A 21,805-nucleotide genomic window follows, 5' to 3' on the forward strand; every position below is an offset into this window, starting at 1 on the left:
TTAGCGACTTTATTTTTCAGTGGCCAAGGGCCGAGGAAACGTCCACATTCATAATAACTATTAAAAAATGAACTGCTTTTAAATTTACATAAATTCATTTGTACTTCTCCATTTTGTTTGAAACGTTAGGCAAGCCAAGAAGTCTGTAATTGTTGCTTATTTTTAACACACAGTAAATAATTTTCGCATCGCTCAATAGTGATGAAGTAAACAATTGATTGAAATTTTAAGTTCTTATGTAAACGTTTAAGCAGAAAATACATTAAAACATAGGTTCATTGCGTGTTTAGTTTTACTTAAAAATTAGTTTGTCTTTACCAGGTACTACAAACTGAGGGGAAATACGAGAATGTATGATGACCAACCATTATTTGGCTTTATACATACGACAGTGAATGGCAAAGTTGTACTCCGAAGCGTTTTATGCCTAAACAATCTGAGCAATGACGATATGAGACCAACACTCTTATAGTGCCATCTTATTAAATAGCAACCTGCCCATCGCAAAAGCATTTTTTCAAAGCAAAAATAGGGGGGGCGCGAAGTTTGTAAATATTTTCAAAGGGGGGCGCGGCTCAAAAAGTTTAAGAACCACTGGTCTAGAATGAATGAGACCTTGCAGCAAATGCTCAAAGCATTTGTGGATTCCAGCCGTACAGACTGGGACGAGCACATTCCTATCTTTTAATGGCTTATAGATTTACTGTACATGAAAATACAGCTTTTACTCCGAATCGTTTAATCTTGGGCCGTGAAATTTCATTGCCGACTGATTTACTTTTTGGTAAACCTCCTGATCATAATGTTCCTGAGTGTTATGATGAATTCGTTGAATGGTTTGATAATGCTACATCTGAAGCTTTTGAATTTGCTCAAGAACAGTTAGGTAAATCTGCTGTTCGACAGAAACGTTATTTTAATGCAACTGCTAAGCCTTTATCTTTTAAGTACTAATATTTCAGCAATAGTACAACAATTAGCTTATTCTTTTTAAAACTCGACTTGAAAATAACTATTTTAGTCGTAACTTTGCTTTAACTGTTTAACTTCATGACAACCGATGATAGGAAGCAACTAAAAATAGACTAACAAACTACAATCTAATACATTTTTAGTGTGTTTTAAATATTTATACCTTCATCATAATAAGCAGTATTTTAGTGTTCAGTCGAAATTTACCTTAATAACCGTCAGATATGAACAAACACTTCAGACTTCCGTGGCGAAGAAAACAATAATCATCAAAGAATATGAGGAAAGAAAGATATTATGTCTTAGCAATTGCGAGATTTCTCTCTGGGTGGAACACGATCGGCAATATGCATACTCTTTAGCTTTTTTCACTGATTCCGGCTTTCTTTATTATTGAATGTATTAGTAATCTAAGAATAAATATCATTTTGCGGTATATTTTTAAGCCAAACAGTTTCATTATTATACAGGATCAGGACCGGACCATGCCTTTCAGATGCCACTAAGCACTTATGAATTTGGTGCCCTAAATAATATAAAACATAATAATAATCAAAAATGATGTTTCAGATTGTCGAAAATTTTCGTCTAACTCTACGGAAATTATTTGGTGCTCTTCTTCATTTGGTACCCTATGCAGGTGCTTAATTTGCTCAATGATTAATCAAGTCTCGTTCAGGATAATATAGTTTTAACCGCAAAAACTAGTTGCACCTGATCGTGAACAATTTTTTGTTTGTTCTATTCTGACCAGAAGTTAAAATGCGGATTTTCACCCACGCAACACACTTTGGTTCAAAGAAACGAACTTTTATTTGGCTTCCCTTTTGCTAAGCTGGTGACCATTTGTTCAATTATTAGGAAGAGTTCCGAATTTGCAAAGCCCAACAGACCATAACTAATTGTAAATTGGAAAAGGTAACCAACAGATAAAACGAGAATATCGGTTGGAAACCGAAGACTTATCGATCGATAGTTAGGGGATCCCCCAAAACAGAAACTGCAGTTTCGATTCATCCGCTCTTGTAACTTGCGCATTGCGCATCGCACACACACACTCGGCGGGTTTCAAAATTCTCTCGCTTTACAAAAATCTAGATCACTATATCAATAATTGATTGATAACTCGCTAATTATACGACATAATTCGCCCAAAATCAATAGGCTTCTGGTCCGAGATAAGATGAATGCACATGCAAAATCTGGAGCAGATTCAATCTCGCTTTCGTGAGATATCGCGTGCATCTAACAGACACACAGACAGACAGACAGACAGACATACAGACAAATACCTATCAATATACTTACCGATCTTAAGATCGATAAGTAATTATATTATACATCCATCATAAAGGTTATCATTTGGGGTACACGATACGAACATAAAATTCCCGGAGAAACTTGAATATGGCCAGTGAGGTGATAAATGAGCAAATACTTTCCAAACTTTTTGTGTAAATAGAGAAATTACATTTTTGTCCCAGAATGAAGTATTCCCTTGAATCGCGGTTCTGCCATGTCCAAGCAGGACCACAATTTGCCTACTTTATTTTTCATAATTGCCACCAGACGACTACGTGACATTTCACCTATCAACGAACTGGCGGTCTCTTGAAGATATTTATAACGATCGCCTAATGCGTGGATGCTTTTCACGATTGAACCACGTGTTATATCAAATACTCTGTTTTTGATCTGGTGTAATGAGGATATAACACAAACTTTTATGCAATATGTATATTTTTTTAATTGAATTTACATTTCATCACCAAACTATTCCGTATCTGATATCAAATCATTATGTAAAACAAACTTGAATTACAAAAGTACTCGCACGCAACTTATTTGTCAAGTTAAGTGTTTTCTCTTTAAAAACAAAATCAAATATTCGTTATAAATATGATCTTACACTTAAGAGCAGGATTACGAGAAGATTATGGGTGTCAGCCTAAATTCAACATCTCATACCGAAATTAATTTTATAAAGATTTTTATATATATATAACACATACTAGCCAGTGTACCATTATTATAGATTTGATGCGTTATAATCGAACTAAAGTTGAAACGTTTTTTCAACATAAAAAAACTGACTTTGACTTCATTCTGTGGCGAGATGCTATCATGCACGTCCTATTGCATGTTACGATGTTGGATTTACGTTTCCACTAATGCGACGTATTGTAATGAAGGCAGTAGAATTTTTTCTAGATTTGTTTCGAAAATAAATAATAGGTAAGTAAATCGTGTTAACTTATTTTGGAAATTGAGTAATCGCTACTTACATCAATTCATAAGTTCAACTAGCTCGGGTATTCACGATCTTTGCTCTGAGGTTGCAGACAATTATAATTACACCACAACTTATCGAAACTATAATATATTCGACTAAGTGATTTTCATGCGGAATCTTACTGGCGTTGTTTAATTAAACGCTGTGATATCGATCAAAACATATATTCTTGAAATCGCCCTGGGCTAAAAAATTTTGGTGCTTAGAGCTTTAACGCGTCGGTAGATTGTTTCATCAGATATGCTCGTTTTAAATCGCCCTGTTTTTCCGCGAGTAAGACCTACAGCGATAAAATTTATTAGGCAGTATTTTAATTGTTTTCATAATAATACAAAATTTTCGATTCGAAATTCGGAAAGCAAAAGTTCAGGCAAGTTTATACCGTGACCAGGGATATTGACATCTTAAGTAGGCTAATTGCGGAATCCGTGATAAAAATAGGATTATTTATAGTACTGTAATATATTCGCATAGAACCAGTACATGCAAATGTTACATATGGGCATTATATTGACTTGTCGCTCAAATAGTGAACTTCTCCACAACATATAGTGATTTGATTTGCGCAAAAGTGTTCACTTTGCCAAAACACTATTCATAATTATATTTTGGTTTTTAATTACAGTTTTTAATTACATTTGTCGTGGACCATGCTTATCTCAATAGTAGTTATTGTTCTTGTTTATAATATTGAAGAAACAAATGGAAAACAAGGTAAGTTTTGAGCTCATAAACAATTTTCATTTATAACTTCAGTGTAATGTGAATAATTAGGTTCTGGGAAATATTTTAATAAGGTTTAGGTATCATATAAACTGGAATTGAGTCAGATTTAGACATTTTCAGCCAAGTTTAGTTTTGGGATCATGCTGACTTGCTTGAAAAAGTCTAACTGAGAGGATAATAAAAATTCAACAATGAATTAAAAAACTTTCAACCAGTCTTTATGGTCGAGTATATCGTATTCCGGTTTGAATTCATGAACACCAACTTCGGCCCCTAAGAGTTACCCCATACACATTTGGGTTTGGTGTTGAATAAGGCTTAAACACTTGGCATAATGCATACTCCGTGTTTGTCTGGAAAGTTTATTCTAAATTATTTAACTATTTTGTAATGAAAATTACGACGTGCTCTAAAAATAAACAATATGGTAGTTATCGTCCATAATAAACTTATAACTATAGTTATATTATTATAGTAGTTCACTGCGGAGACGTAGGATTTTTACAATACGGAGACATTATAGCTTCGAGAGAACCTCCCTACACAGTGGGCACCGTTCTAGAATTTGCTTGTGATAGGGGTTTCAAAGGAAAAGGCAAAAGACGCATTTCGTGTTTGAAGAGTGGCCATTGGTCGGATCCCGTACCGTATTGCGCACGTAGGTGTTATGTATTTTTCTTATGTTGTTATTCAACCGAGTAACTTGCTTCAGTTACTAATGTGTATATATGACTATGAATGGCATAAATCACAAGACAATCGTAATTATAGGTAATGTATTATGTTGACGTTCAGGGTGTAGTGAATTAAGTTACTTGTTTATAATGTTTTTCATTCATTTTCATTCAACTTTTTTGTATTTTCAATTTAATGAATCTAATGAATAAAGATGACCTTTTTATGTAACAATTTTATTTAATAAGCTAATTCATGCCAAAGAGATTTGACGAGGGTGGATGAACGAAGAAAATGTCGCAGGAGTTGTATAACTAACCAAAATTGTAGAGGAGGTTTTAAGCAATGCTTGTGCGATGATTGGTGCGGAAAAACATGTTTTAATCCAGGTATCCCTATTCTCGTTATTTACAAGTATAAAAAGTGCATAATTGTGTTAGTTCCTTTATTTAGAGATTACTTTACTCAGATTTTTTCAGAGCGATGACATGAAGAATACTTTTAATATTCTGTCCGTTGCTTTTATTTATTCTAACGGCTTTGTTTACAATTTAACAATTAAAATTGAATGAATCCGACCAGAGCAAAAATAAATAACAAGCTCCTCAACTGATCATTGGATATTCCATGACTATTGTGCTTTTGTAGCTAGCTAAATCGATAGTTAAATGACATACTTTAGATGCGGATTGCGCTGTACCAAAAATTCCAGAAAATGGATACATTATCAAAAATAAAATATCATATGGAAACACAATAACGTATGGATGCAATGAAGGATTTACTCTTGCTGGTCCAATAACAAGAAGATGCCAATCTGACAGGAGATGGTCAGGAAACGAACCAAAATGTGCTGGTGAGATGGTGATGTTTTTTTACATGGTAATACCTTATTTGAATGTACTGAACTCAAATATATTATTCTATTTCGATACTTGCTTGGGATATTGGTAACTGAGGTATATAGTCCTTGTCCATTCCTGTACTTGTTCTAATTCATATAATATTAAACGTACATTCGCATTGCGGAGCTTCGTATTCTTTCTTGAATTATACCCCAATGAACATGAAGAATTTTGCGTTTATATGAATTCAGATATATAGATATTATTAAATCGCACCTTTCAAGTGTCAATTACTATCTTATACACATTGCTTACAATTGGTAAAAATATTTACAGAAACATTTCTGTACATTTTAAATAGTTTCTCAAGTTAGATATATAGAAGACTTCTGTATAAGATCACATGAACATGTGTATTGATCAAACTCGTAAGGTTAGCAATGTTTCATAATCAATGTTTTTACAAACTGTTCCTAAAAGCTTTTAGTTCATGTGGACATTCCACCTTCGAAACCCATTCTAAAATTTTTGGGAAAGTGCTCCTCGGAACAGATGCTGAGAATGGGGAATGGCCGTGGCAAGTTTTATTGTTCCACAAGAATAAAAATCTCGTTAGAAAGGTATAGTAATGCATACTTTTTTCGCATATTCTTTGCGACAATTTGGACATTCATTACTTTAAATGCATCATCAATACAAATAATTCAATAGATTCCGACTACCTTGGTGTATCGGTAAGTGACGCCTTTTAACTCCGAGAAGCTGTGAAAGCGACTAAATGTAGCCGGTCGGATTGTAAACTAGGCTATGTAGCTGGCTATATTCCTGAATTATTTCGTCTGTCTAATACGACTGGCACTGACTTGCAATGTATCATATTGATTGCAATGTGGAAAAAGCTACAGCATGCTGCGGTTCAGAATATTGTGATGGAGTTAGGTTCTTCTGTATAGCTTCAGGTATTGCTTACTTTATATATATTTAAAGAATTTTCGAAGCTTCCAACTACGAGTCAAGTGACTGTTGAACAAACCTGCTTGATTAACGTTAGACAAAGTAAGCAAACAGCCTATGAATCAATAAAAAAAACTCGAATATTCATCCACGAACGGCAAGGTAAATTCAGAAAACTAAGCCTTGCTTTGGCCTAAATCCCAAACTAAAAAGACGCCGCCAAATGCGCAGGTAAAAACTTGGGATCGATGCACGTGATATCTTTATGATGTCATAATTGGCACAGTATTCAACAACCCGTGATACTACTAAAAATTAAATATGGGAAATGTTGATCGTTACTGTATCTTTTAATGTCGACACAATAAATCGAATGACATACAAATTTTAACTTTTATTTAGTAGCGCAATTGCGAAGTACATAAAAAAGTATTTTGCCACTGAAAATTCTGTAAAAAATAAATGATAAGTCAAGAAAACGGAAGGATCAAAAAACGGGAATTCCACATTACCATAAAAAAAAAATTCGAACTTAAATGTTATTCATAGAATTATTGAACGACACTCAGCCTAATGTGTCAATAATTGGGGATAAGTAAGGCTGCTACAATAAGTAGGCTGCTACAGTGTAAAGTTCTATATGACAATCCAATATCCATCGACGAAGCAGGCTATTCAAATTGAAACTATACATACATCACTATTTCAAAAAAAATTCGCAACCATGTCTGGGTCGCGATAGATATAAAAATATGGTGCAAAACACTGACCCGAAAGTAACACCAATCTATTTCATTGATTAATGTTTTGTTGAAGTTTTATGACAAAACCTCTGGATTTGGTGGTGGATCAATCATCAATGGCCAATGGATTTTATCAGCTGCTCATGTGTTTGACCCTCTTCCGTATCGAAATCCCGAAAAATATTTTTTAATTGCTGCCGGTAAGTTCTAGATTTGGTTTTGTAAATAATGAAAAGATATCAAATTTCGAATTTGTAAATTCGGAATTGGTATATGTGTAAAGTCTGGTTTCGCATGTGTATGAAAATAACTGACTAGAACCTTTGTTTGCGGAATACGTATAGGGCAACAGTTTCGGGAGCGAAACAGGTGGTTACATAAATAGAGAATGTTTGATAGTACTTTTGTTTGATGATACTTCAATATTAGGTTATGTTTTACGCTTTTGCAAGTATCTATGTAATTGTTTCATAGTTTTAAAAATTCATAATTGTTATAACCAAGGATGGTTTCAAAGATTTTTTCATTTGCTAATATGAAAGCATGCAATTTTAATCTAATGATTCACCATCACCCATTTTTTGCTAATGTTCTTTTAGGAATGACCAAATACCCCACCGAGGACCAAGACATTCCAGATCAAATCAATTTTTATGAAGCCGAAAAAATACGAAAACACCAAGATTATGATTCATCAACTTTTGACTACGATATTGCAATGGTATGTTTCAAAAAATGAGTAGCGCCTGGGGTGGTTATGTATCTCAACGTGTTGTGGTAAACTGAAGGCAACCGCAATTGATTGTAAACAGTACGTCAATTTGCAAGGTTTACATTTACAATTGTTAACTTATCATTAGCATTAGCTCTTTATTTTCATCCCCACTTACACCCCGGGTCAACTTAACACTATCCACGTGTCTTACATATCCACATGAGTTTCAGTTAGTCTTGTTTTCAGTGAAACTTAAACTAATTCATATGAATTGCTTCTTGCGTGCCAATACGGTTTCTTCTGACTTCATCAGAAATCACATATAAATCATATTTTTGATTGAAGGCAACCATGAACTTACTCTGACCAAAATTTCATAACATTTAAAACCTCAAAATTAATTCAAGCAAACTGCATTATTTTAATTCGAGCTGTATGAGCTGCAGTTGCTTGATCAAAACAGTAAGTTAACAAATATAGTGGTTGGCTGTCATTACATTTAAAACCATTTTCTGAGTCTGTAGAAAAACTTTCTGTAAATGCAATTCATAATTTTGGTTTTTATTTTATGTCGATGTCATATTTCTGCAGATTAGAGTTGGAAAAAGACTTAAGCGAGAAGGAAATATTTTTGTACACGATATAGATGAAATAGACGGTTCAATCACTTTCTCCCAGTATATTCGTCCGGTATGTCTTCCGTGCATGAAAGGCGATATGTTGCAAAATGTTGATATTTGGAAAAATTTCGATAAAAGGCTTTGTAATTTTAAAAGTAAGTAGTCTGATCAGATTAATTTTTAAGAACAAAATATGATACCTGAGTAGTTCTTTAAGCGAGATATATTCGGATATATTTTCAGGTAGATCGTCAATGCCGTATGGTTTTAGCGCAGGTGAAAAAGCAATCGTTACAGGGTTTGGAGAGAAAAGGGATTCTGATGCTGAACACCACTACCGGCCGAGTTCATTGCAAAGAGGCGAATTGGAAATTCTGGGTGACAACAAGTACGTAAAAATATTTCATTTAAAATTTAAAGGTTTAGTGTGAAACAAATTGGAATGGTGACACACATTCGAGGCATTATGCCTAGAATGAAACTACAAACGACTCCAAAGTTTAAAATTTAATTACATATGGAGGTGTCGTAATGTAACTTGGTTGTTTTGTTTCAAAAAGATGTGTCGATGCGATAAGAAAAATCCAGGTAGAGGATAGTGACGCTCGATATACAAACAGGATGATTTGTGCTGTAAGTGCAAATAAAACGCTAAACGTTGATGCGTGCAAAGGAGACAGTGGGGGACCACTTGTTAAACAGGTACTTACTTCTTTATTGAACACTGGCCAATGTTTTTCAGAACTTAGTTCCAGAACAGAGTATATATTCCCAACTTTGGGATTATTTACAACTTCTTCATTATCTGTAACTTGTCAAATAGAACATATATAATCTTCATTACAACTTGAAAATATGCCCACGAAAGAAAAATCTCATTCCACATAGCACAAGTTTTACTACGCTCTTTATATTCTAAACGAATGACTTAAGAAGCAAAGCTTGTGTTATATGAGATTCTACTTTCCTGTTGCTATAAACTCTCAATTTCCTATTCAAACCTCTCTGTGAAACAGGTCGCATATGTATATAGCAGTACGCGAAACTCACATCGAAGGATAGTCAGTTTGCCATGCAACGCACAACACATTACTACAAGATCTATAAATATCTTATGTATGAGGTGGGAATATACCGTTCACCGGATTCATGTGATATTTCAATTCTCTCGAATTGTTCAGAATTGGCTTTAACATCATTGCGTGTCTGCGACAAAATAGCGAAAAATTACCATAGCTCTTCGCCTATAGCTAAACCGTAGCAGCTCGACTATAACAAAGCCGGAGCGATGGCACGTAGATTGCTATTTTTATAATATGCAATCCATATTGTATTATATAAATGTCGTAATAGGAGAATAACTGGAAAAAAAAAAATTATTATCTTTTTTGCGTTTTAGTTGGGGAAATCATCGGACTACACACAGTGGTTGCAAATTGGTGTCGTTAGTTGGGGATGGAAATGTGGAAATGAATATCCTGGATTCTACACATCTGTTCCAAAATTAATGCCTTGGATTTGGAAGACTTTAGACGATTCAAAAAATAAGATAGGTCGGTTATTACAATAGTTTTGAATAACGGTATTCATGCCGAATATTCAGCGACATATTTGCATGTACGAAGCGCACCAGACAGAAGCCCAGTCTTACACAGAAGATGTGTTATATTTGAAGAATGGAAATCTTTACACACAATTCAACTCGGCCTCTATCTATTTCAAGTAGGCTATAACGTTTGAAATATTATGTGAAACAGGGCAAATAGAACGTTATTCTAGAAAATGAGTTGGTTTGAACGGCATCAAAACTTAGGTGAAACACTTTTAGTTGTGTTTATGTGTCATTTCTCTGTAATTCATATTGAATATTAAATAATATTACAGTTTTAGATTACTGTTTGTCAAGTCCATGCAAAAATAACGGTGATTGTCAAAATAAAAAAGACGGATTCTCTTGCTCTTGCGTTTCTGGATACCGTGGAAATCGCTGTGAAATTAGTAAGAATATTTGTCGATATTGTTTATATTATAGGGTGAAACAGGACACGGATCGTACATAGGAATTGTTTTGCTAAATTGTTATTGTTGTTGTTGTTGTTGAGGTGATGAAACAATTGCTTTACTTCAATAAATAATGAGTCGAAAGTTTTCGAAATTTCTTGATATGTCCAAAAGAATTCACCGCTTGAATTTGATTAAAAAGGAAAACCTTTTTTTTTAATATTGCTCATCTTATCGAATTCGGAATTAATGTGTCGATACCGATGTCATCTCTTTGTGTCCAAATTTTTGAGCGTTATCTCTTAATTCACCTTGAATTATTCGGCCTCCTCCATTAACCAACTTATGTTATATTTTATTTGTAGAGATAAATGACTGTATTCCGAACCCGTGTTTTAATGAAGGAACTTGTCATGATAAAGTGAATGATTTTTCGTGTTCTTGTGTTGACGGATACAAAGGGAAACTATGTGAAATTGGTAAACATGATATAAAATAATGAGAAGACATAGTTAAAACCCAACACAGTCGGATGGCATATATACAGTATTATTCATGCCTAGTCCAACTCTATAAGGTATTAATGGTGTTTTCCAGTTAATGTTCAATAGTAGAGTCGTATATTTCACGAAAAAAAGACTCCAGCCGTGACGCAAAGTGCGAATGGTATAAATAGCGTCGATTTTTCAAAATCGCCAGTCAGAAGTGTGATATTGTTGACGCGACTCAGACAGGAAATCAATAACATTAACTCCTTTTAGCATGTATTTTCAGTCATATATACCATCCCTGGCGCTGCGATGTTTTGATAAATATGATTTCGACTGCACCCTACTTGGCAGAAGTATCGAGATTTTTTAAACGTGAAAAAAACGTAAAATGAATGGTAATTTTCACGCGTAACGGCGCGCATTAGAATGTTTACGTCTTTCTACGCGCATATTCGTCGGAAAAAGTAACATTTTTTGCATTGAGGGGGACGTGTGCAGTAATAATTAGAGGTGTGACGTCATCAAAATTGTCAATTGAAGCCTTGAACTTATAAATTCGGAAAATGCAATCGTGAATTTCAGAGTAACCATTTTTGCTATAATAGTGGTTATGGTGTTGTTCTGTTGGAAAATAACACAAGAAAACGTTGAAACAAAAATTTATTAATCAGGAATAATTATTAACCTTCTATTAGACACAAAATCTCGCAAGTTCAATGAAATTTTGGAATTTTGGCGTATAAAAAATCTTTTTAGAGGAGTGCGTTTTACGTATATTGCTGAATAGAGCTCTATAACACGCTATTAAAAGGCCATGAGTGAAGCTTTAGGGCTTGATGGTTGACAAAAAAATGACCCAATGGTACCAGACCGACCGGCTGTGTTGGGAGTTTAGTGAATTAATTAACCACGTCAATGCACCAGTAACCTTTAAATGGCAATCATTCTTGTACTGCTTTATACTCTGCCTTGTAACAGTCTGTATGTTGCTAAACGGTGTTTCGGTCTACCCATTGATTCCAATTTCCTATAGTAATAGCTACCGTAATAACTTTTAATTTCAGCTAAGAAACATATCACTAACTTTAAATTCTATAATGTCTATAGTTTATCTATTTCAAGAGAGAAAATGATTTGGACTGCGTTTTATGTCCAGTAAAATATTCGTAACTCTGCTGAAGCTCTTGTCAACTCTATTCCACTGCTAGACGTATTATTGTGACGACCCCTCAATTCCTTTAATCATTATAAAATTTCTAGACATAGATGATTGTTCACCAAATCCTTGCATGAACGGTGGATCATGCAAAGACAAAATCAACAATTTCCTATGTACTTGTCCTGAAGGATACAGCGGAAAGAAATGTCTAACTGGTATAGTAAAAAATTCAATAAATTTTGAGTATTTGAACAAATATTTTACTAATGTGAAAAATGATTGTTTTACATTGCAGACATCAACGACTGCCTACCAAATCCTTGTCAAAATGAGGGGAAATGCGTCGATAGAGTAAATGACTATTTGTGTTCATGTGTTGATGGATTCAAAGGAAAAAGATGCGAAATAGGTATAAAATTAAATATAAGAAAATGCTTGGTTACTCAATATCAATGAAAATTGTTTCGAATTATTCATTCACGGATATTGAATATTGCTCAACAAACCCATGTTTAAATGCTGGATTTTGCAACGATTTTGCATTCCGTTTACTTGTTTCTGTCCGAAAGATTACAAAGAAGTGTGGATTTGTTATATTTACTGGTTTAGTTAAAGATTACAGATACATACAATAATCAATTTGAGAAATATGAACATGTACCGGTAATTGATAGATCTATGCTCCTGTATTGAAAAAGAAACACAAACATTGCTAGGAATTAGAATTTCATTACAGAAATAAACAACTGCAGACCTAATCCATGTGGGAATAGAGGTGTGTGTGCGACAAAACCAGGAGGGTATTCGTGTTACTGCGTTATCGGCTTTCGAGGCACGAGATGCGAGTCAAGTAAGTAAAACGTTTTGATTAAGTATTAGCTAAGCAGGGGAATTCTCGCCTATTGCCTAGCAAAAAAAACGTCTTTGTCTGCCCCTTTTTATTAGCTTTTTTTTCATGTTTTTTTTTTTTTTTTTTTTTTGGGGGGGGGGGGGGGGGGGGCAACAGGACATAAATGATTTAATACTGTTGTTATTGATGGCTCCAAAAAAAGCGGTGTTAAGTCAATGATACGAATCTATTTTTCTTTTATTGAAACCCCGTGTCAACTACCGTGATAACTTGTTGTTTCAGCTAAGAAACACAATACCGACTTCATAATCTATAACGTGTATAGTTCCAATATACTATATACAGTTTTAAACGTATTCATATCCCTGTCTCTCGCCGAAGCTTTTACCACCTCAAATCGATTAAATTGCCAGACGTATTATAATGAAGACTTGACAACTTCATGAGTCACTATAAAATTTTAGACATTAATGATTGCTCAATGAATCCTTTCATAAACGGTGGAATATGCAACGACAAAATCAACTATCTTCCATTTACTTGTGCTCAAAGATACACGAAAAGAAATGTTAAATTAGCATAGTAAAAATGTCAATAAATTCTGAGTATTTGAATATAACATTTTACCGAGAGAAAAAATTGATTGTTTTACATTTCCAATTTACTCTGCAGACATCAATGACTGCCTTCCAAATCCTTGTCAAAATAAAGGGAAATGCGTCGATAGAGTAAATGACTTTTCGTGTTCGTGTGTTGATGGATTCAAGGGTAAAAGATGCGAAATAGGTATAATACTCAAATAAGAACATGCTTGGTTACTCAATAACAATGAGAATTGTTTTGAAATATTTATTCACGTATATTTGATTATTGCTCAACGAACCCATGTTTAAATAATGTATTTTGTAGCAATAATGTGAACTCTTTCACTTGTTGCTGTCCGGAAGGGTACAAAGGAAGAAAGTGTGGATTTGGTGCATTAACTGGTGGAGGTTAGAGATGTTACGTGTAATAATCAACTTAAGAAATATAAACATGTAATTATTAGATCTAAACACGAAATTTCTAAGAATGGCGATTTCATTGCAGAAATAAACAACTGCAGACCTAATCCATGTGGGAATGAAGGTGTTTGTACAACAAAACCAGGAGGGTATTCGTGTTTCTGCCCCAATGGGTTTGAAGGAACGAGGTGCGAGTCAAGTAAGAAAAAACGCTTGAATTTAGTATTAGCTTAGCAGGAATTTCCTGCTTTTTTGCTAGAAAAAATAAAAATAGCTTTTGTCTGCCCTTTTTTATTATCTTTTATTTTTCTATATTTGTTTGGGGAACGTACCATGACATAAATTATTTGATGTTTCTTTAATTGGTGGATGCAACGAACTGCGGTGTTAATTAAGTCGACAATGAATCTATTTTCCTTTTATTGAAACTCTGTGGCGACTACCGTGTTTACTTGTCATTTCAGCTAAGAAAGGGGGCACCAACGTTAAAGTCTATATGTGCATAGTTTAATATACTACATAGAGGTTATAAACCTATTCATACTCCTGTCGCTCGCAAAATCTTTTCCCAAATGATTTCCATTGCCCGACGTATTATTATAAAAAGTTGACAAGTCTTTATAAAAAATTTAGTCATCAATGATTGTTCACCAAATCCTTGCATGAACGGTGGATTGTGCAAAGACAAAATCAACGATTTCCTATGTACTTGTGCTGACGGATACAGAGGAAAGAAGTGCCAAACTGGTATAGTAAAAATATCAATAAAATTTGAGTATTTAATCATAACATTATACTGAGGAGAAAAAATGATTGTTTCACATTTCCAATTTTCTCTGCAGATATCAACGACTGCCTTCCAAATCCGTGTCTAAATGGTGGGAATTGCGTCGATAGAGTAAATGAATTTTCTTGTTCATGTGTTGGTGGATTCAAAGGGAAAAGATGCGAAATAAGTATAATATTTAAAAAAGAACATGCTTAGTTACTCAATATCAATAAAAATTGGTTCCTAATTATTTTATTCACGGATATTGATACGGGTATTGCACGAATATTTTGCAGCAATAATGTGAACTCTTTCACTTGTTTCTGTCCGGGTGGATATAAAAGAAGAAAGTGTCAATTTGGCATATTTACTGGTTTAGTTAAAGATGATTCATGTAAAGATCTACTTGAAATATATAAACATGCAATTAATAGATCTATGCTTGTGTATCGTAAAAGAAACATTGCTAAAAGTGGCGATTTCATTGCAGAAATAAACAACTGCGATCCTAATCCATGTAGGAACGGAGGTCTGTGTACAACAAAACCAGGAGGGTATTTGTGTTTCTGCCCTAACGGTTTTCGAGGAACGCGATGCGAGTCAAGTGAGTAAAATATTTGAATTTGAATGAAATGAAATATTGTATTTGCTAAGAGGGGCATTTCCTGCTTACTGACTAGCGAAAGCAAAAAAAAACGGCAATTTCCTCTCATTTTCAGTATCTTTACTTTTTCAATATCTGTTTGCAGACATCAACGATTGCCTTCCCAATCCGTGTCACCATGGGGGGAAATGTCACGATAAAGTAAATGACTTTTTTTGCTCATGTTTAGAAGGATATAAAGGGAAAAAATGTGAAACAAGTAAATTTCTGAATTTTATTCAACTCCATTACTTATCATTTTATTAGATTGAACTGGCTTATTGCTGTTTATCAATAAACACCAAGGAATATAGAGAGGATATTGGTTTATTAGAGTAATTAGAGATCATTCTGACAATGATAATAAATTGATCTGTCATTTATTGTCATTTCAGGTAAAAATTATTGTCAGAGCTCACCCTGTAAAAACGAAGGAAGATGTCGAAACTTACCTAGAGGTTTCGAATGTTTCTGCCGTGCTGGCTTCAGCGGAAATACTTGCGAAATAGGTGATTTGGAAGCCATTATTGTTGTTTGAAAAAATGAAAATCAAATCTAATAATAGCTTATGTTTGAATAACTTTTTTAAATAATGTAATCGAATTTTTAGGCAGATATTGCAGCCAAAATCCTTGCTCTAATGGCGGAAAATGCTACGAAGCTGTTGATGGCTTTACTTGCAAATGTCCTTCTGACTTCATGGGTAGAAAATGTGAAGTGGGTGAGTTTAAAGATGTAAAGGTGAACTAAAAACTTTCAGAAAAACCAGTTGTGCTTTGAATATATAAGCTAATGCATTAAAAGTTTTGTATGCCAGGCGTTTTAACTTTGACGACAACAAGTATAAAACACTTGAATTGTTCTCATTTATATTTTTGCTACAAATGAGAAATAGTTTGTTTATATTATAAATTATAATTGGTTTTTGCTATAGTTGGAAACCAACTTTGGGTTTCTTATTAGCTAAGACGTGCAAGAGAAATTTAAGATTGGTCGAAACAGGTCACATACGTCGCAAGCAGTGCTCGAGATACATTAAGTGTGGTGGATCTATGAAAAAGTGTCGATGCGATGGCGGGTGTGGGATGTCATGCTTTTATCCGTTTAACCATTAATAAGTAACCTAATTATTTCAAAGATCGTAAATTACTGCTCTAGAATTTGGAAGCTGAACAGAAACTTTTTGGACATAACTTAACGTTGTATATTTAACTTTCCCAAGTGCAAAAAATGCATAAAAATTTCATCTAGAAAAACTTTTGATATTGACCAAAATATCTGGATTTGATATCCACGTACGCTTAAAAATGTAACAGTATCTTAGGATAGGATCTTTGCATCTTATATCAAGAATAATACAAATCTTTTAGGGTAAAATTAGAAAAGAATGCGTAACAGAACGGCAAATGTTGGGTCTCGTTTTCGGAATATCGCTAGATGTGTCTTAATTCATACTATCAACGAACAACGCACAATTAGTGCCAATATGTGGCATTGTTTTGCATTTTTTAAATGTCAGTTCTTGAAAAGATTTGTAGGCAGTCTGATGTAAGAAAAATCCCCGATTCATCATTTTCCTGGTAATATTTGGATTATCTGAAATTATGAGAGACATTTTATGACAGACGCAGAATGTCCACCATTAGAAAATCCAAAAAATGGATACGTCGTTGTGGGAAAAGTTACCTACGGAAGCGTTGTAAAATACGTTTGCAATGATGGATATACTCTGGTTGGTCTGGATGAAAGAGTTTGTACTTCAAGCAGAAAATGGTCTGGACTTGAACCAACGTGTGTCGGTACGTTAGAAAACTATTCGGTTGAATAGCATTGAAAAATGATGTCGTAGCATTCGTCGAAAATATTGATAATCTATTTTTGTTTTTAATATCAATACATAATTATCTCATCATATATATTAGCATCCAAGTGAATTTTACTATATATAGTAAATGTATTTATTATATACCTGCAATATATATTAAATTTATGAATCAAAGCAAAGAATAACATTCTCATATGCAGATTTTTCCGAATGTGGTGTAACTGGGCCCCTAGATCCAAACCTTCACAACCAATTGGCAACCAGACGAGTGAAGAGAGTGGTAGGCGGCGATGATGCACCGGACAATGCTTGGCCTTGGCAGGCATCGATTTTAGTCGCAGCAGTAGAGGTACACGGAAACTTACACCAGTGGCTTTCAAATACGAAAATACTTTTGAGATTGTCAAAAATATTTTTGAATACCACATTTTTTTAAATTATTAGGAAACTATTGAAAACCTTCTCAGCATACAATAATGAAAAATATATTTAATCGTGTATAAAAATAGATAGAATTTACTTCTGGAAGATATATAGGTGGTCTCCTTCCATTTATCATGCATGTGTTACTGCAACTCCTACTCTGACCTTTTTCTATTTTCACGCTTTCTTGTATTTCAGTCAGGAAATATCAATGTCATTGATACTCTAAAGCGATGGGAACTGACAATAGCTGGAACAATAATAAACAAACAGTGGATATTAACTGTGACACATCCAACTGAACACATGCCCCTGGAAAATTTTTACCGTCATCAGGTCATTGTAGTTGGTTAGTAAGCAAATATACCGTGTTGTATTGTCCAATGAGTGTAGTATTTCGCTGCTTCTGAATAAAACTCTAAGGCCTAATCCCAAAATTCACAAATAAACTGTCATTTTTATATGCATGCGAACTGCGCTGGAATAATTTACTTTTTTCCTTTGTGGCGATTATTTAATATTCTCATTAAATACAAAAAAAAACTGTTACCTAGAGCTTATACGACTGCTCGACATTTGTTTTGAATCAGCAAGTCAACATTAATATGTCGAAACAAAAACTAAAACGAAGGAAGTGTTCGGAGTAGAATAAAGCTCGCCTCTTTTGTGTGTGAGAGATCCGAATCTTGATATATATATAATATTGGATGTATTATTGCAAACCTTTTGGAAGTAAGACTCTGGCTGACAAATAAATCGGATATTGTCGATTCGTTTTATAATAGATTACTACTTCAATAGAATATTTGCAATAGAATTGAGAATTGAAAGATGAAGTGTAAGTTTATAGATTCTAAACTTCCGTATTGACTTTATTGATGCAGATTACAAAATTCAAACGTCCATTTAAATTTGCTAATTTTGCTTTTTAAGGAGTTTCTAGTCGTTCATTTGTGAAAAACACAATAAAGACCACTGTACAAATGTTCAGAATTTCGAAATATATTCTGCACGAAGAGTTCAACAAGCTTACATTCCAAAATGACATTGCTCTGGTAAGTTCGCACTCTATCCCCATATCTTATTCAGCAATGAAAGAGGTATAATGTTGGTGTCTCAAATATATCATGTGACTCTTGTATGAATCCCACTTTTTATGATTACTTTTATTATTTGTGTCTACCTTCGACTCAGAACAGTAGAACAAGTATGGGAATTTGAGAAAAGTCTGCTGAAAGGCCTAATTTACTTATTGGTGTGAAGAACACAGTTTGGACTTGAATTATAATGTCAAAACGATTCAAAACATTGTACTCGAGCCATATATTTGTTTTACCTACTACAAGTTATATTTAGATAAAACTGGGTAAGAGATTATTTCCGAAATCTACTGTTCCTTTCGTCAATATAAAGGAGATAACGTTTAATGCTGCTGTGCGACCGGTTTGCCTTCCCTGTACACAGAAGTGTGTGACAAATAGTCACATCGGTTACAATTTTAAGCGTGGGTGGGACAAGGACAAAAAATGTGAAGCAGAAGGTATCTACAACATCTATATGTTTTTGTATTTGCTCATATATTACGTCAGAGATTTTGATTAACCCTGAAATCACGCTTAGGATGAAGTGTGTAATAACAATTGTCACTTTCGACATTATGTCGAACTACCGGATAAGCGGATAACAGGTTATTCAAATTTGAATAAATTGGGCACAATTTTAAGCTCAATTCTTGTATTGTTGATACTTTAGGGTGGTCAACTCAAACTGTTTGTGCAATGTTGAACATCAATTTTTTTTTGTTTATTGAAGGTGAGTTCCTCGTTAAGCCAGGGATCAAAATTGTTTTGACCGGGTTTGGAACAAATGAAACTGATTACAATATTCATACCTTCCCAGATCGTCTTCAACAGGTTGTTTTGGAAGTGGGTGATAAAAACAGGTAACTGAGCCCATTTTATTTTAAAATACTCAGACAATAGACACAAAAACAAGAAAAAATCTAGATTTAATCCAATAAACATTATTGAAAATCATCAGTATGTGAGTTGTTATCTTAATATTCAATGTATATTTTCAAAATCGCAAAATAAAATTCCTCGGTGTTTTCGTTATAACTTAGGATAAAATTATTTCAGTTGCCAAAGAGGAATAGACGACATCAGTTTCATTCGTAGAGTTGATTCATTCGATGTGTTTAATTCAACTTTCTGTACCGGTTCATCAATACCACATAAAGTAATGGCAGGGTGTATAGGAGACGGCGGGGCTCCTGTCGTGAGGAAGGTAGATTTGTTATCATATGGCATCATTATGTTCCATTATATAACTTCAATATTTACTGTCCATATAGCAAAATACTTCTGTAACTGCACTCACAATTTCACAGAATTCAATTTCTGATTTATACGCGGCAACAGTTTGACGCATTTATGTAAATCGGTGCTCTATCATCACCTCATCGGACAGTTTCTAATAACTATGAAAAAATACCAAATGAAATGTGTGATATTTTATGCAATCCCATCTCATACTTAGTTGTAATTAGTACAGAGATAAAACAATCGATCATTTTGATGAATCCCATTCATTTAATCAAAGTTATTGAACATAACGCCCTGTTGCCAGATAACTCAACGAGATGGCAGCGTTTGCTGGGTTCAAGTTGGCATCAGCAGTTTTGGAGCTCAATGTGATGGGAAAATACCAGAATTCTACACAAAAGTTGCGAATCATATAAACTGGGTACAAGAAACAATGCTGAAAAATTAACCCAGAAATCCTCCAAACAATCGTTCCATATTTTTGTATCACAAAATTGTGTATATGAGATGAAGAGTGAACATTATCAAGAATTCAGTATCTCATTTCATACGATACGATTATTTCATGTCTATTATTCTTCCAAAAATCCCCGTTAAATGTATATTATGTAGAAGGTAACTTGTTCGAAGAAACCATATTACAGCAAGTTAAAATGCAATCCACAAGTTGATGAAAAAAATGAAAGCAAAGCGAAGCTGCATTCTTCAGTTAATGTGATAGTAATTGTGTTAAGGGTTTTTAATAAATATATTTTGAGTTTGGACTATTTTTTTACTCCTATCAAGTTTAGAAAACAATTCAATAGCACGTACGGACAGCGAGTTTTACTGAACAACGCACTCACTATAGGGCTTGAATATGATATCGCTGAACTAGCTCTACACACATACACTTTATATCCGAAAATTTGAATTCACTAAAATTTGTATAATAATAGGCACGGAAATAACAGTAGTCATCTAAATATTGTGATCTAAAAGTAACCAACAATTTTGAAACTGAGAATTTAAACTGTTAGAAGAGGTGGGGTGGGAATTAGAATTACTATATATATCGATATGCATGATTCGCTGTTAAGGTTCTATATATCGAATACAACAGTTATTAATACAATAATACATCTCTACATGTAAAAAAGAAAATTTAGAAATCTACGGAGTCCCTCCCAGCGAAAACGAATGTACCGATGAGCTTGTTATGAAAATATCGAAACTTGTGAATGTGAATATTACACAACCCGATATCTCATTCAGTCATCGATTTTCTACTAGAAATATCACTAGCAGGAGAATTCAGTACAAAATATTCAAAAACCCGAGGCGTTTAAAACACACATCAAAGTATGATAGACATATCAAAAATGTTATTGCATAAAACTTAACAAAAAGAAATAAAGATCTATTTTTTTTAACCAAATGTCTTAAAAATAAATTCATACAAGCCTCATTACGGACTGTCGATGGCAAAAAAAATTACTCAAACCGCTATTAATGTTTTGCTATTTATGGCTAAACTATGACATCTATTAATAACTCAGATGTATTCATCACCCACCAACAACAAACTCTCTTGACCAACACCACTTGGAAATCTTTAACCATCTCTTCAACGATTTGTTCCAACAAATGAAATTACTTTGATCCCAGTAATATTAGATTTAAACCTTCAGATTTGATTACAATTTACTCGAATGTCAGATAAATTACGAAACTTATCGATAGTCTAATCTAACTGTTAACTTACTTTTATTATGCCCCCGTGTTTTAAAATTT

At 33.9% G+C, this 21,805-nt stretch overlaps 1 protein-coding gene across 9 annotated transcripts; it reads left to right on the forward strand.

The window, feature by feature from the left end:
• Positions 1 to 3,888: 3,888 nt before the first annotated feature.
• Positions 3,889 to 21,578, forward strand: LOC120344327 (uncharacterized). Of its 9 annotated transcripts, none has more exons than XM_078112768.1 (32): positions 3,889 to 3,979; positions 4,467 to 4,649; positions 4,915 to 5,055; positions 5,349 to 5,522; positions 5,992 to 6,131; positions 7,282 to 7,408; positions 7,808 to 7,929; positions 8,515 to 8,698; positions 8,787 to 8,931; positions 9,104 to 9,245; positions 9,943 to 10,096; positions 10,434 to 10,541; positions 10,910 to 11,023; positions 12,296 to 12,409; positions 12,490 to 12,603; positions 12,931 to 13,044; positions 13,717 to 13,830; positions 14,134 to 14,247; positions 14,682 to 14,795; positions 14,891 to 15,004; positions 15,308 to 15,421; positions 15,567 to 15,680; positions 15,856 to 15,969; positions 16,071 to 16,181; positions 17,086 to 17,259; positions 17,486 to 17,634; positions 17,907 to 18,057; positions 18,642 to 18,763; positions 19,065 to 19,248; positions 19,521 to 19,650; positions 19,847 to 19,994; positions 20,337 to 21,576. In XM_078112768.1, the coding sequence occupies exons 1-32, from the start codon at positions 3,916 to 3,918 to the stop codon at positions 20,478 to 20,480; spliced, it is 4,251 nt and encodes a 1,416-aa protein (XP_077968894.1). In that variant the 5' UTR covers positions 3,889 to 3,915; the 3' UTR covers positions 20,481 to 21,576. The 9 variants fall into 9 exon arrangements, 8 of the variants coding, with proteins under 8 accessions (XP_077968894.1, XP_039269422.2, XP_077968895.1 ...); XM_039413488.2 differs by having other exon boundaries at positions 10,428 to 10,541; positions 20,337 to 21,575; XM_078112769.1 differs by lacking the exon at positions 15,567 to 15,680 and having other exon boundaries at positions 10,428 to 10,541; positions 20,337 to 21,575.
• Positions 21,579 to 21,805: the final 227 nt, after the last annotated feature.

This window comes from Styela clava, chromosome 5 (genome assembly GCF_964204865.1).
Source record: "Styela clava chromosome 5, kaStyClav1.hap1.2, whole genome shotgun sequence".
In the NCBI taxonomy this organism is placed as follows: Eukaryota; Metazoa; Chordata; class Ascidiacea; order Stolidobranchia; family Styelidae; genus Styela; species Styela clava.

Excerpts from the sequence above, each read along its gene's own strand:
- LOC120344327 (XM_039413488.2), top strand. The coding sequence starts at position 3,916 with ATGCTTATCTCAATAGTAGTTATTGTTCTTGTTTATAATATTGAAGAA. Across the intron at positions 5,523-5,991 it reads AAACGAACCAAAATGTGCTG|CTTTTAGTTCATGTGGACAT; the intron begins GTGAGATGGTGA and ends TGTTCCTAAAAG. Across the intron at positions 18,058-18,641 it reads TCATCAGGTCATTGTAGTTG|GAGTTTCTAGTCGTTCATTT; the intron begins GTTAGTAAGCAA and ends TTGCTTTTTAAG.